Raw genomic sequence first — 15,958 nt, 5'->3', positions numbered from 1 at the left:
TTTTCCCAGGATGGAAAACTGGCGATGTGCGGGCTGCCTAACAGAGGGGAAGGGCAGAGCTGCTGCGGCTAGCCCTGGACTTGAGTAGAGTGTGGTTTGGATGGAGGTTCCAGGGGAAGGAAGATCACATCCTAAAAGCAAAAGCTGGACCAAAAGTCTGCTGGTAATTCTCCACAAGAAACACTCACACCGGCCTGCCTGCGTGTGACTGATCGGAGGAACCTGCCATTGGATTTAACGGTGAACCGATTTTACCCCATAAGATGGGCAGTAGGACTATTAGCTCTCTTCTCCTGCGATGGGGTATTTTAGGAAAGCTGGTTTTTGTGGCTCCTGAGTTAAAAAAGGGACTTATGACCACTCTAAACTGGAAAATGACTTTAACCCCACAGCTCTGAGATCAGTGCTAATTGGCAAAATCATCAAGCATAAAGGTTTGCTGTGCTTTCTTAACTCCCGGCTCAGAGCAGCTGTGAACAAGGAGCCCGGAGCCTCTTTTCTCCTGGCCTTGTTGCTTCAGTCCTGCTTGGCACAGCTGTGGGCCTCGCAAGCCTGGACGGGAGGGAGTTGGGGGAGTCTTCTGAACTGAAGACTCACGGATGAGAGTGAGCTGCCTCTCATAGCCCTGCTTCTTGCTTCTTTTACTTTGCAGGGTTTTTTTTTGGGGGGGGGTGCCTTCATTGCTGAGACCCCAGATGAAAGCCCCTAGATGAGCCTGTGCACCGTATATTGCTCCTTTACTCTGTCCTTTCTCAGCCCAAGGCACTCTGAATTCATTCCCTAGAGGATCTTCTTAGACAACTTAGCTGCCCTCACACTGTGGGCGTAAAGAACTTCCTCTTCCTTCACTCCTAACTTCTGGGCTGAGGGCATACGCTGGTACTCACCACCCCCATCTGATGCTGAGATTCAGGCTACCCATTCAAGTATTTACTCTTCAGCAAGTACATCAGAAATCATCCAGCCTGCCTGGCAGGGGTAGGGGACACATTATGCTGCCCGCTAAGTGGCATCACAGAGATTCTTTTACATATACTAGAGGACAGTGAAGATATCTCACAGCTCTTCCTTGGGGGCAGGGGGCTAGTAGAGAGAAAGAGGATACACGCAAACAATAGTAACCCACACCCCAAATCCTTGCTTAATCCTCACTCTACAATAGTTTGTTGCCAATTCATGTCCCAAGTATATGTGGCAATAATCAGCATCCCTTCTTCTCAGTTGTGACTATGAAGGTCACTTCCTTTGCTCTGGATGAAAGGTCCGATATTCTCATGCATGTCTGAGATCAGCGCCAAGCATGGCTCAGTCAGTTAAAGAATTAGGGACAATGGTACAGCAAGAAGAGAAAATCCATGAACATATCTAAAAGAAAGTAGGAAAAGACACCCCAGAGGCCTCAACCTGGACCTGGTGAGGTGTCAATCAAAGTACACATACTACGCAGGGTGTCTCTAGGGATTGGACACTGGGGCATCCCAGGTTCCCTGGCCAAGTCAGCTCCTCCATGACCTGCCTCATGGTTCCTGGGACTGGAATCATCTACAGGGCCATGAACGGACATTGGCAATCCTAACCCTATCCCCAAGCCCAGTTACTGTGTAAATGAATTAGCACATTATTAGTAAGAATACATATTCATTAAGGAGGGGTCTACTCCCGTCTAAACATAAAATGTACCAAGACACAATCAGGTTGATAATGCTTTACAAAATTTTGTAAAAAAAAGAGACATACCCTTATTATAACATAACGGCATTGGAAATATAAACATGCTATAAATGTTGGCACAAAGAATTCTATTGATGTTAATGTTTAACCACATGTACCAAAAATCCCACGTTTGCCAAAAATTATGGTGAAAAAGACATATACACACATACACAGGTACAGCATTACACATATATTTTGGATTTTTGGATGGAAGATGTGATTGGCTGTTAGCTGGTATTTATTGTGAAAGTCGTCTTTTGCTCACCTGCAGGTCTGTTGGTGTTTCTGGATTTTTCGTTAGTTCTTTAAGGTCGTTGATTTTGGAATGCAGTTCTTCCAATTTCAAGGCTTTGTTTTTAACCTCAGACTGTGACAGCAAAGAGACAGGAGAAAGGCATCACTAACACAGAGACCCACAAGGCTATGCTTGGCATCTCATAGGAAAGCTAACTGTCACCACACCAGCTTCCAGCAGTACTTAAAAATCCACCCAACTTTTTCACTAGTGTGGAAAATGTTACCACTAAAGTTCACTCTGGATAAGAGGGTATGTGGGAATTTCTCTCTTTCCACCCTCTTTTATTGGGGGGAAAAAAACTTCTGGAAAAAATGAAACACTGACCCAAAATGTTGAGTCAGTGAAGATGTCCACTAGGCTGTCATTCATTCATTAGCAGGGTTATTACCAGTCACTATGGCAATGGTAAAGTCTTACAGAAGCATGCTAAAACAAATGCATATCGGGACTGCTCCGCGACTATCTTCAAATAAATATTTACAAGACCTTGAAGCAGAAATAACTTTGACATTTGCTATTTTACCTCTCCCCCCAACCCCAGGCTTTTGAATCAATAATTAACTTACAAAAGAAAACCAAGCCAAGAGTTATTGAGTAAAGATGCTTATAAACTTTGTAGTTTTGAATCACAAAAGAATATGAGAGCCCTCTCAGTGTGTAAACAGAACCTAGTACTTTGTGACGACAGAATTCCCAATGGGTTGTACAATATGGAACTCACTGCCAGGCCTGGTGGCCTTTTACAAAACCAGCTGGGTGTTCAGGGATCCCAGCTGCTGACCTACAGTAGGCCTGGCAGCAGGAAGGACAGGGCCAGGTACTGGGCTGGTTCCAGTGCACTGATTTAGTAACTGGCACATCACAGGGTCAGCAATAAAAAAAAAAAAAAAACCTGTCTCAGAGAGACCGAACTTTACCACGCCAAATAAGGGTTTGAGGCACACAGATAGCCAAGTTTCCACAGTCAGCAAAAGAAAGCTAATCTGACAACTTCCTGTCCTACTAAAACTCATGTGCAGATGTAATAGACATCAAGAACCCAAGGGCTTAGTGCATACTACGGTGTATAATGATTAACTAATGATAATTTTTTCCAGATGTGTTCTTGCTATATAACTAAGCTTAGCATAGGCAGTACAGTTAAATTAGACTACAGTCATCCACTTATCTGTCAGTTCTTGTATGTGTCAGGTGTGTGTATGTGTGTGTGTGTGTGTGTGTATGGGGAAGGGTTGCAGAATCTTATTTTAAGGTGTGTGACTTTTGTTTATGCTGTGGAGCATTTGTTTAAATGGTGTACAGATGTGTTGCTTTTGTTTATACTGCATTTGCTTAACTCCGTGGAGCTGCGATTCTTTGCCTGTCTAAAACACCTAATGGTCCTAATGAAGAGCTGAGCAGTGAATAGTGAAGCAGGAGCAAGGACAGGCAGGGCTGACAGGCAGAGAGGATAAACAGAAGGAGAAACAAGGGGGAAGGGGAGGGGCAGCAAAGGAACAAGGAGAGGAGGGCGTCAGAGGTCAGCCACCCGGCCACCCGGCCGCCCGGCCGCCACCCGGCCGCCCAGCCAGCCATGGACTAAGAGGGAAAGTAAGATACACAGAAGTAAGAAAAGGAAATAGCCCTGAGGCAAATGGTTGATGGGGTAATTTAAGGAAAGGAAAGCTTGCTAAAAACAAGCCGAGCTAAGGCCGGGTATTGGTAAGTAAGGCTAAGACTCCATGTGGGATTTATTTGGGGGGTTGGGTAGTGGGGTGGGGGTGAGGGGCAGGGGAGGGCAGGACCAGTCTGCAGAATGTGACTAGGATTTTTCCTCACTGAAAGAACAGGCTCTCTCTCTCTCTCTCTCTCTCTCTCTCTCGCTCTCTCTCTCTCTCTCTCTGTGACCTGTCTAATTTCTAATCATGACCCTATTGTCACTGTACATTTTTTTCAATTGTGTGTATGATTCATGAATGTGGGCATGTGTGCAGATCTGTGTACCTGTGTGTGAAGGCCAGAGATCAACCTTGAGTATCTTCCCCCTTATATATTGAGGCAGGGCCTCTCACTTGAACCCAGAGCTCATTCATTGATTTGGTGAGTCTGGTTAGCCAGCTTGATCTGGGGACTCTCTGCCACTGGTTCTCAGAGATGACAGGATTGCAGGCAGATCACCACATCCCCAGGCCACGCGAGACTTCTGGTGATCTAAGTGTCTGCCCAGCAAACAGCAAACACTTTACCTGTCATAAGCACCCTGGCCAAAATCAACTTGGGGGAGGGAAGGATTTATTTGGCTTACAGTTCTACGTCAGTGATCATCACTGAGGGAAGTTAGGGCAGGAACTCTCGAAGAGTCAGGGACACGGACAAAGGTTTCTCACTGCCTGGCTCCCCGTGGCTTGTTCACCTTGCTCTTTCATATGGCCCCTCCCACATAAATCATAAATCAAGACATGCTCCAGAAGGCAATCTGGTGGAAGCAATCCTCCGTTGAGGGTCTCTCTTCCCAGATGAATGCAGTTTGTGCCAGGTCACAAAAAAAAAACACCAAAAGACAGAAGCAACCAAAATAAACAAACAAACAAATCAAAAGAAACAACCGAAAACAGAAAAAAAAAAAAATCAACCAGCACAATGTCTGACAAGAATTTCATGGCTGAATTTTAAAAAAATCAACACAATAAACAGGATTGAAAGTAGTTTAGAATAAATAGCTAACTGCAATTTTTAAAAGGTCGGGTACCTTTAATACCTCCTATTTCCATAAGTAAAGTATAACATGTCACCAAATGTAGCCACAGCACAATGCAGGCTCTCACTGAATGAAGGGCAGTGGGTACTTTCCTTTTCACACTAATGTTTGAAGCTTGTTGTTAGTGGTTAAATAAAAGATGTCCCCATGCCTTGGAAGATTGGGCAGCCAGCTGATGGCACTGTTTGGGAAGGTCACGGAAGCATTAGGCCGTGCAACCTCACTGGAGGATGCAGGTCCGTGGGGTGGGCTTCGGGGGTTTGTATCCTGGCCACTCTCCCTCTGCTTCCTGTGTGACGATGGAATGGGCGGGCTAGCCTCACAGCCCTGATCCCATGCTGTCCCTGCTAAGATGGGCCCTACCCTTGGAGCTGTTAAGTCCAAGCAAACCCTTTCTCTCCAAGGCGGGCTTCTGCCAGAAAAGTGACAAATATAAGCACCAGCTAAGAAACAATTATCAAAAAATGCTTAACTGGAGCCTAATCAAGTTTTTAACTCAATAGCTGACATTAGGTGGCATTTGTCACACTCATCTGTGCCTTTGGAAAGCAGAACGGACTTGGGACCACCCATTTTTCTATTCTCTCTCATTCGACGTAGTGATGTACCCCAGCCTCCACACATGTCCACTGCCAGTTACCTCAAATTCCTTCAGGAATTCTTCAGCTCGGAGGCTGTCGTTCAGGTCGCTGATGTGTTCAGCCAGTTGTGGAAGAGAGCCGTGGGCCCATCCTTCAATGTCATCCTTACTTGAAAGGACATCATCCCAGATGGACATGCTTACCCTTAACCTGTCCATGTTTTCTTCAATTCTCTCTGATACCTGGGAGAGGAAGTAGGAGCCAGATCACCATGATGTGAGGTCCTGAAACCCTTACTCCCCCACCAATGTTTTCGTGAGAAGGAAAATCACATCCCGAGAAAATTTTAAGGTAACTATGGTACTTCAATTAGCATACCTTAAATGCTATCGAATACACAGACTGAGCCCGTCAATGGGAGAGCCGTTTGAATTCTGAGACAGTCACTGTCGTTTGTAAGCTGGGATACTAATGACAAAGGGTATGCCAGAGGACACAGAAGTGTCACTCACCACATAGGGGTCTACACGACTGAGGTCTATACAGGTTGGCATTGTATTTATTTTATTTTTTTAAACTTATTTTAGGTCCATGGGTGTTTTGCCTGCTTATATGTATATGCATTACATGTGTGCAGTGCCTGCATAGGCCAGAAGAGGGCATTGAATCTCCTGGGGCTAGAGTCACAGGTGGCTGTGAGCTGTTGCATGAAAGCTGGGAATCAAACCCGGACCCTAGAGCCAGTGCTCTTAGCCTCTGGGCCATGTCTCCAGTCCTGAATTCATTTTCAAGGCAGCACTCTAAGCACTTTTATTTGTAATTCTGTGATATGTGAATGGACATATTTACTATATCTGATCATGTCTGTGATATGAGAAAATATTTAGCATCTGGCCACGGAGACAGTGAATGATGGTGCAAGAATTGAAAGTCAAACATCTAAAGTACAAGCCCAACCCTCTTCAGTGCAAGACTACAGCCTCTATACTGTACATTGGATTTCCTACCAGATATGGATCAATGATCCAATTTTTATCCACAATTCCAACATGCTGAGAAGGAAAACATTCCAAGCTATAATTTGTCGGGTCTATAGTTATCAAATGAAATTCCGGAAATCTGTCAGTAAGTTTTGTCAGACTAGTCCATATAACATTTTCTGTTGGAGTGAACTCTGAAAACTCAAGTGGAGTTAAAAATCTCTGGTTAATCCTCTGCCTGAAAGAACCTGCGTGTAAGCCGCTCGTGGACTCCAGGGGGCGCTCTTACATCCAACCACTTGTCCAGGGTGCTCTCTATGTCTGTCTTGAGCAAGCCAAAATCTCCGCTGTGGATTTTCTTCAGCTCAGATAGCAAGTGCTTGCCTTTGCTGGTAAAACTATCCAACTCTTTCTGTTTAGAATTCATTTCGTTCCTTGCAGTTTCATGCTGAGGACACAAATGTTTCCTTAATTAGTAAAACAACCAGAGATCAGAGTTTAAAAATATTTGCCCTCTAAGAAATGTATTTTATTTGGCTTTACCCAGAAACTAATGATAATATGTGAATATGTATATGTCCATATACACATACCTGGATATATATATACACAGACTTGCTGTCTATATCTATATATGTATATATCTATATATACACATATGGATACATATATACATATATAATTTTCTTGAATTAATTTTTTTTAGAATATTAGTATTCTTAGAAAAAAGTTGAACTGCTCACAGGAATTATCTGCATCTAGATGAACAGGAATTATGCAGAGAGTTGCTTCAGGGGTAAAATGCATGAACAGACATTGAAGACTACTTAAGTAAATGCAGTTGCATTTTACCTTGGAAAAAGCCCACTTAAGGTCCGCCCGGTCCTTCACTGCAGCTCTCATGGCAACAACATTGCCAGCGTTTTCCAGAACTTTACACACAGCTGACTTCAAATTCTGATATTCTCGTATTAGGTCAATAAGTCCACAGCACTGACCCTGACTGTAATGATTAAAGAAAATAAAATATCTCAGTTATCACACACCAGGAAGGGAATGAGTTCTCTTGGATTTGACCTAATATATCACTGCACAAATTCATTCAGAGATAGGTATGGGTACCAAGAGAAAACCATGCTCTGTGCTGCCGAAATCAATGCTGCTGTTAGTTAATTCTGCTAAATTCTAACTTTAGTCTGCTCTCCAACTCAATCTTACATGAGCCATCCAAAATACTTTAAGTTTTAAAATGTTTTTTCATGCTGACTTCGTTGTTTGTTTTGATGCTGTAAGTAGAGGGGAAGGTTGGGAGAAAGCAACCAGTAACAGGTAACAATGTTTGTGTGACATGGTTGAGAGAAGAACCTATGTTTAAAGTCATTGCATGAGCCATCCCCAATTTCCTTTCAAAGGCCTTTGTATATGATGCAATGTGGTCTGAGGTTCACTTCTTTAAAAATGCAAATGAGTGCCCAAAAGTCCCAGCATCCTTCGCTGAAGAGATCCTCTTCATTAACTTGCTCGTGTGACACTGCCAAAACTGAGTTGATTGTGTATGTTTCTGCATCTTATTTGTTCTATGCTCCATTTAATTATTCCTCAGCTAAAATATCACAGTGACCCAGATAATTCGAGTCCTATGATTCCTTTTTAAAATTTTTTAAAAAAGATGTAGTTATATGTTCCTATTTGTATGTGTACACATGCGTGTGCATGTGGGGAGGCCAGATTTCAACCTCCACTATTTTTCTCAATCCAACTCTACACTATTTTTTTTTTACTTTTTGAGTCAGGCTCTCTGACTGAACCTGGAAATCATTTCATCTAAACCGGCTGTCTCAGGACCCTCCTGTCTCCACCTCCCTGGTGCTGAGGCTACAGCATACCCTCAGCCTCATGTGGGTGCTGGGCTGGTGCTTGAAGTCAGGTCTTTATACTTGTATAGTAAACACTATCCACTGAGCCATCTTCCCCAGCCCCACTTCCTCAAACAGTTAGACTACTTAGTTATTTGTTTTTACACATAAAACTTAGAATTGTTTGTCAGTTTCTATAAAATTATACAGAGATTCTGTCTGGGATTATACAGATGTAAGAAAGACCTCAACAACAACAACAACAAAAATCCAGCCAATCTTGGTAAATATTTAATTAAAGGTGATACATACAGATAACTAAAGAGAGCTATACACCTATTATCATCAATCACCACTCAAAGACGAATTTGAAGCATGAGATACTGATGTATGTGTTTTGCAATGGTGGCTACTCAAACACACATGTAAAACTTGACAGAAATAAGTAGGGGGAACAATGGATACCTGTTTGAGGTTTTACCTGCCAGGTGTAGATATTTTGTTGAAATTACTTGTCAGTTTTTTATACATTTAAGCATACACTTACCCAGAAACCCAGTGGGATAAAAATCTTATGTAAAAAAACATAAGAAATGTGAAAGTCCATAGACATTTAATATTAATGATCTAAAGCAGAAAGACTCTCTGCCTGACCATCAATGAGTAACTATATTGCCCTGGTACATCTATTCAATGAAATTACAGCTACATATTTTAAAACCTGAATTGCTCACATGTTGTGGAAATTAACTATGTAAAGTAATGTGTCTGTGTTGTGGACTATTACTTTAATGGTGTGAAGGTGTTACATTTGTTTCTGCTGCCATTGTTAACAATGTAAAGATGTGTTACATTTATTTGTGCTGCATTTAGTTGTGTAAAGATGTATTGTGATTGTTCCACCTTGCCTGCCTAAAGCATTTTATTGGTCTAATAAAGAGCTGACTGGCCAATAGCTAGGCAAGAGGAAAAGGTAGGCGGGACTGGTGGGCAGAGAGAATAAGGATTGGGAGAAATCTCGAGCGAGGAGGGACATGCCCGGGACAAGAAGCCAGGCAGCCATAAGCCAGCCAGACTCGAGAGGCACGGAACATAAGATATACAGAAGGAAGAAAGGTAAAATCGTCAGGGCACAAGGTAGATAAAGAGAAACAGGTTAGTTTAAGTTAGAAGAGCTAGCCAAAAAATGAGCCTGGGTTAGGCCGAGCCCTCAAAACTAGTAACAAGTCTCTGTATCGCGATTTGGGAACTGGTTGGTGACAGAAAAAGAAAAGAGCCTAGCACATTCACACACTCACACAGCAACATCCATTATATGCAATTATGGAAAGAGACGAAAGGGCCGGTACGGAGGGATCCAAGGTTGCCGAGAACTGGGTGGAGGAGGAGATGGACTCAGTGAGGCATGAGGGGGCTTCTATTGTTAGGACTGATACTGTGAAGCTGGACGGCTGAGGCCACTAAATGAGTTTGTATTACATCCCAGAGGAAAAAAGGGGGGGGGCTTTACAGTATAACATGTACTTGCACAGTGAGATAAAACTAACTCAATTACAGGCAATAAAACACATTTAAAGTTCTAAGGGTAGCATCTTACAATGGCTGATAATTACTGCTTTTAGGCAACTAGTTTTTTTTTTTTTTGTACATTAACTTCACATGCATTTGCCATACCAAGAGAACAACTTTAAACACATTTCTGAAGGACTAAATTTTAATGTTACTAGCAGAATCTAGAAGACCTAGGGTGACAATAACCCATTTAACTGTTCAGGTAACCCGCACTGTCACGAAATGAACTGAAAACTTTGAAAACAAGATCAGGAGACCCCTGACTTACTTTTCATGAATTAATCTTCTGGTGTCCTCCCAGGTAGCTTCTAAGCGGTTTATCTCCTTATCCACTTCAGGTGCAAAATCCATATCCTTCTGAGCGATCTGTGTTGCTTTGTCTTTCAGCCAATGGAGCTCATGCTCATGGGAATTTAACTCATCCTCTAGCTGGTTGAATACTCGCAACCTATGAATTCAAATGTTAGTTCAGTGCCGACCTCCTGAAGCCATGAGCCAATACTACCTGAGCTCAGAAAGCACTCATTAACAGAGCTAATGAAACTCTCGACACAGCAATTAAACTAATGCATACTAGCCTTTAGAGACTTTAAAAATACTTTTGCAAAATGACCGCATATCAGAAAATATTGAAAATCAACATTCCTGTTTATTTTCAACATTTTATTGAACTTTTATCTTCTGTTTTTGGTGCAGAAGGGCTCTCAAAGAAGGCTAACTTTATAGGCCAAGGAGGTGAATTCTTCTTTGGCAAGGTCATCATAGGAAATCTTTCTGAGCTCTGGGATCCAGGTGTCACATAAATAATTATACTTAGGTAGTACAGTTGTTTCGTTTTCATTTAAAATCAAAAGAGCTCTACCAAAGCTTTATGAAAAATATCTATTACAACTTACATTGCCCTGTTTAATAAAACATTACCGAGAAAGCAAGCCTGATTCTATGTCCCCTAGTATGTAACCATTTGTGCCTCTGTAATATGTGGCCCTATAGGAGGCCACTGACCCATCAGTAAATTTTGGTGTTGTGCTATAGTGCATAATAGGAATCTATTCCCAAAGTGACTGCAGGCAGATGTTCCCATTTTCTGCACCGTGCAAACGTACGTGCAAGGTGCCCACATCAAGCATTACGGGGAGGCTTCCATATATCTGAGACTGGGTAAATCCCGAAATGTATTATAACCCCTTCTCAACCAATGTGTGCTTGCTTCCCTGTAGGCAGAGAGTTAAAAGGCAGTTGTGGAGAGCCTCTTGGCCAACCCCACTGATGTCACTTTCAATGAATGAACGAGGGCCTCAGCAGGCCACCTGCCTCTCTGCTGAACTGCTCTTTGCAAGGGAGAACCATTTCCTCTGCCTCTGTTCCTCTGCTGCTTGTCTTCTGCTGTAACCAATGGGCTTGCTCCAGTCCTTACTGAAACTCTAGTAGCCTTCCTCTGCAGGGAGAAATTTGCTGACACGTTCATATCAGAACCACACATGTATACGGCTTTCTGTCCCCGTTCCTTAGTCTTTTAGAAAGGATTTATTCTTATCTTATGTGCATGTGTATGTGCTTGCATGTATGTATTGTACCATGTATATGTCTAGTGACCAGAAAGGCCAGAAGAGAGTGTTAGATCTCCTGGGACTGCAATAAGAGCTATGGGTGGCGGCTTGGCATCATGGAGATGCTGGGAACCAAACCCTTGTCCTCTGTAGGATCAGCGGGTGGTCTTAACTGCTTAGCTATCTCTCGAGCACCTCTGCCTATATTCTTGACAGTAAGAAATTGCTTGCAATAGTTAATAGGCTGGGCAGGCAGTGGTGCACACGCCTTTGATCCCAGCACTTGGAGGCAGAGGCAGGTGGATCTATATGAGTTTGAGGCCAGCCTGGTCTACCAAGCTATTTCCAGGACAGCCAAAGTTACACAGAGAAATCCTGCCTTGAAAAACAAAACAAAACAACCCCCCCAAATAGAATGAAATAAAAAATATAAAAATAAAAACAAAAAAGAAAACAAATAGATAATAGGATGTATGGGATTCATGTAGGTAAGGTCTCAGAGTGTCTATACATACATACACTGTCCTTAGAAAGGTCCTTTAAGGAGATCAAAGACATTTTACCAATTCCCAAGTGACACATTTACCTTCAAGGGAAGGGGGCAGGCAAAGAGAGACAGAGACATCGAGGGGAGAAAGTTGCCCACCCACATAGGGCACGGTTAACTGAAAATGAATTTCAGAAGAAACAAAGCAGAAGGGACCATCATCTGCCAGGTTTCTGACCTGTGCTGCAGAGCCTGGCGGGTGGGCTCTTTTAAGCGCTCCTTGTCGGTCCTCTCCTCGATGTCCTCGATGCTTCTCAGCAGCTCTTCTTTCTGTTCTTGGAAAGCCTTTTTCAACAATGCCAGGGCTTCTGCCTCACCCTGCTTCGTTCCCAGAAGGTTCTGGACCCTCTCTACCTCTAAGGAGAGCTGCTCTGCGGTGGCTCTGCAGGAGGTCCTTTGCTGGGTGGCCCCGCTTTTCAGGTGGTACTGGGCTTTGGTCAGGATGCCATCGAGAGTGATGGCGACAGATTCTAACGCTTTCACGTCTCGAATAGCGTCGCTAAGGTCTTTCTTCAGGGAGTCTGACTGCTTTTTGCTCATGCTTTTGGTGGCTTCCACGGTTTGTCTGAGCTGGTGGAGGAGAGTGGATGCGGAAGCGTGGCTCTGGAGGAATTCTGCTAACTGTGTTAGAGCCAGCTTCCGCCTCTCCACCACCTGGTTGGCCTCCTCAAAGAGCTGGATGCAATCATCAGCCTTGATCTGGAGCAGGTGAAGGTCCTCGGCTCTGCCCAGGGACCTCAACTTCGCTAAGTGACCTTGCAGACTCTGTGATTCTCTCCTCTTCTTCTCGATTTCTGCAGCGTGGTCCTGGAAGGGAAGAGAGCCTCTGATGCTCAGACATGCTACAGCTATTCCAGATAAACAACAGGCTTTGCCATCTCAAGGTAGATAGTACATGCCACAGCTAGCCTGGCACTTATTTACTTATTACTTATTTATATTTCTGTGTATGTGTGTGTACTTATTCGTGTGTGCCTTGTGTGCATGCATGCATGTGGAGGATCGAGGCCAAAGTTGGGTGACTTCCTCAATTGCTCTCCCTTACATGGTCTCTGGGAACGTTTATATGTGGACTTTTTGGTCTCTGGGAACTTTAGGTGTCGGACTGGGTGAAACCGGCTGGCTGGGAGGCCCCAGGGTCTCTCTTATCACTGCCTCCTGGAACCAGGACGCTAGGCACACACTACCATGTCTGGATTTTTATGTAAGTGCTGGAAGGAAAACTCTGTCTCTTGCACTTGCATGGCGTTTTACTGACTGAGACCTTTCCTCAGCCTTTGGCTTAGCAGTTAGAATTCATCCACAGGGTGCTGAAGAGACAGATGGCTCACTGGTTAAAAGTGATCTGTGCTCTTCCAGAGGGCTCCCAACTGTGTGTGACTTCATCTCCAATAGATCCAGTGGCCTCTCTGGGCCTCTGTGGACAGCTGTATTCACACATATGAACTATACACACCTTCTCTTTCTCTCTATCACACACGCACAATCACAATACACACTCACACATACACACTCACACACAGACACTCACAGAGACCTTCACACACATACACACACTCACACACACTTACACACATACTCACACATATACACACTCACACACACTCTCAGACACACATAATCACACATACATACTCACACACTCACAGATACCTACACACACTTATTCACACACACTCACACACACTTACATACATGCATAATTAAAATAATAAAAAATTTTTAGAGTATCTACAGAAAAGCTTTCAGAAACATTCCTAAGTTGTTTCTGTTTTGCTCGTCTATGCATGCCATATAGAACACAACTCTGCTTTAGTTACTCTGCAATCAGATCTATGTTTTATTTAAACATCTTTGCAATCAGATCTATGTTTTATTTAACCATCGCTTCTTTCAATCTTAACCATGATGGCTTTAGATGTCCCCAGCTTGACAATTAAACCACGTCTTCTCACTCCAGGCCTCCGACCTCCTCTGTACCTAGAGATTTCCCTCTAGAAAGCCTGCTCTCTCTAACCCTTTCTGGTGTCAGCTGAGCAACCTGAGAGCTATGCCTGTGGAATACTGCCGGTCAGAAAGCAGCACCTCTCCGGCTGTCTCATTGCAGGACCATGGGCTTTCAACGTGAGCCTTCCATCAGCTGCAAAACCGTCCCCTGTCGTGGTGACTGGGAGGTTTGTGTTCCCTTTCTTAGAGGGGGCATACAAAGCCAGCAAAGAATAAACACTCGGCAATTATCAAATGTTTTATATGGATTCTATATAGAGACTCTAGCATCTCAATACTTGGTCAGTCTCTGATTTTGAATTTTAATAGCACCACAATAGATGCTATTCATAGGTTACAAATAAGGGAAATGTCAATAATTCATGAATTTCATACTAGGAGTTAATTCAGAAAACAAACAAACAAAAAGCCTTTAAAACACTGGAATTTATAGCAGTCTTTGGTTTTGTACCAGAGCAAAATAGAAAACTCAAAAATGAAAACCCTCAACATTTTATGCTACAAATGACAGGTGTTGTTGTTGTTGTTGTTACCTGGCTGTTTTACTTGAAGTGATTTTTATCTGCTTAATGGACCTGCCCAACACAGTGGCTGGGTCCATAAGTTCAATTATTAAGCCATTTTTTGCATACAAGCAAAGAAGCTAAGTTGTTGCCATGTATGTATTGCCTTGTAAGTATGTCATCCCTTTGAATTCAAGGACCCTCTCTTTTGAATGCGTCTGTTTTCTGCCTTGAGAGAACCCATTTTACCTTGTGCCGAGTAACAGCCACTTGGTGGTCCAATAAGCTAATCTCTGCCGTCCTTTGCAATTCACTGAGAAACTGCTTAATCCAGACAGAGAAGGAAAACAGCAGCTCATCAAAGTGTTGGTGCTCAGCCAGCACTGCCTGGAGGAAGTGCATCCTGTGGGGGAGAGATGGGCATTAAACGGTTGGCTATGGACAGAATGGTTCCTGCTCTCCTTTGGGAAAGGAGTTTACCCCTGAGCAAGGTGAAAACTAGACCCCTGGTTATACTGGAAGCCCCAAGCCCTGCCTTCCGCAGCAGTTTCCTGGTCTCAGCGAACCATGGTCTCAGTGAACCACTGTCCACTCTGCTCTTCCTCCTCTGTGCCCCATCACTTCACCATACCCGGGCAGTATCTGCTGCCCCAGCAGCATCAGCACCATAAGTACAGTGGTACCTCTCCCTGTGCCCTGTCCCGCCCACCTCCAGGCAAAGCCTTTCCTCTCTTGCCAAGCATCCTGAACTGACAGCCTTGCTGTCCTCATACCTCCTAACTCCTACATCCAAGGTGACAGCCAGACATGATTTATTGGATCAAAGAATTCCTGTTATGTTTTCAAACCGCTTCCTGGAAGAGCTAGGAAGACAAACTCCTATGACTGACTGCTATAGCAGTGTCCTGCTTGATCTCTTTCTCTGGGCTCATCTGACCTCTACACTCACACTGATCTCTTCTGTACGGGTCCATTCATTCCTGCCTTAGATCCTTTGTGCATTTGCTCCCTCTGCTGTGCATGGGTCCCCAGAGCAACTTCAGTCTGCTCTGGTGTACCACTTAGATGTGTCTGAAGTGCTATGCTGTCTTATCGTGTTGCCTTATGGGTATTTATCACCAGAAACAAAACAGTCTCTTTCATTCATTTGTTTAATGACACATTTATCTCCTCCAACCCAGTCTCTCCCCTCTTTCCACTCCGCAAATGCAAGAACTTTATTTCTTTTGCTAACTACAGAATTGGAAAAGAGGTTTGGTGTATTTTCAGAGACCAACCAATTCATAAAGTAAGTGAATCAATTAGTTGATTAATAATAAATTACTGAGCCGGGCAGTGGTGGCACACGCCTTTAATTCCAGCACTCACACTCAGGTGGCAGAGGAAGGTGTATCTCTGTGCATTCAAGGCCAGCCTTGTCTACAGAACTACAGAGAGAAACCCTGTCTCAAAAATACCCACCCCCACAAAAAAGGTAAAAAAAAATGTTACTGAGATCAGAATCCCAAGCTGGAATTAAAAACAGTAACCCTCAAATATTAATACATATTACAGTAGTGTACATTCAGAGTTTACCTACATACTATCTTATGTTCCAGTTAGCTTTGATGTGGC

At 43.5% G+C, this 15,958-nt stretch overlaps 1 protein-coding gene across 1 annotated transcript in view; it reads right to left on the bottom strand.

Annotated features, from left to right (window-relative positions):
• Syne1 (spectrin repeat containing nuclear envelope protein 1) overlaps positions 1–15,958 on the bottom strand; it is a 419,055-nt gene that overhangs the window by 245,823 nt on the left and 157,274 nt on the right. Inside the window, exons 39-45 of the mRNA XM_051205995.1 lie at positions 14,594–14,747; positions 12,013–12,641; positions 10,006–10,185; positions 7,162–7,312; positions 6,599–6,757; positions 5,389–5,571; positions 1,979–2,080 (exon numbers count right to left, since the gene is read on the bottom strand). Of these exons, the coding sequence (XP_051061952.1) occupies positions 1,979–2,080; positions 5,389–5,571; positions 6,599–6,757; positions 7,162–7,312; positions 10,006–10,185; positions 12,013–12,641; positions 14,594–14,747 (1,558 nt within the window). The remainder of the gene's footprint in view (positions 1–1,978; positions 2,081–5,388; positions 5,572–6,598; positions 6,758–7,161; positions 7,313–10,005; positions 10,186–12,012; positions 12,642–14,593; positions 14,748–15,958) is intronic.

Source organism: Phodopus roborovskii, unplaced genomic scaffold (assembly GCF_943737965.1).
Source record: "Phodopus roborovskii unplaced genomic scaffold, PHOROB, whole genome shotgun sequence".
Classification (NCBI taxonomy): domain Eukaryota; kingdom Metazoa; phylum Chordata; class Mammalia; order Rodentia; family Cricetidae; genus Phodopus; species Phodopus roborovskii.
The sequence above is the reverse complement of the archived record's forward strand: the minus strand, read 5'-3'. Positions and strand labels throughout refer to the sequence as shown.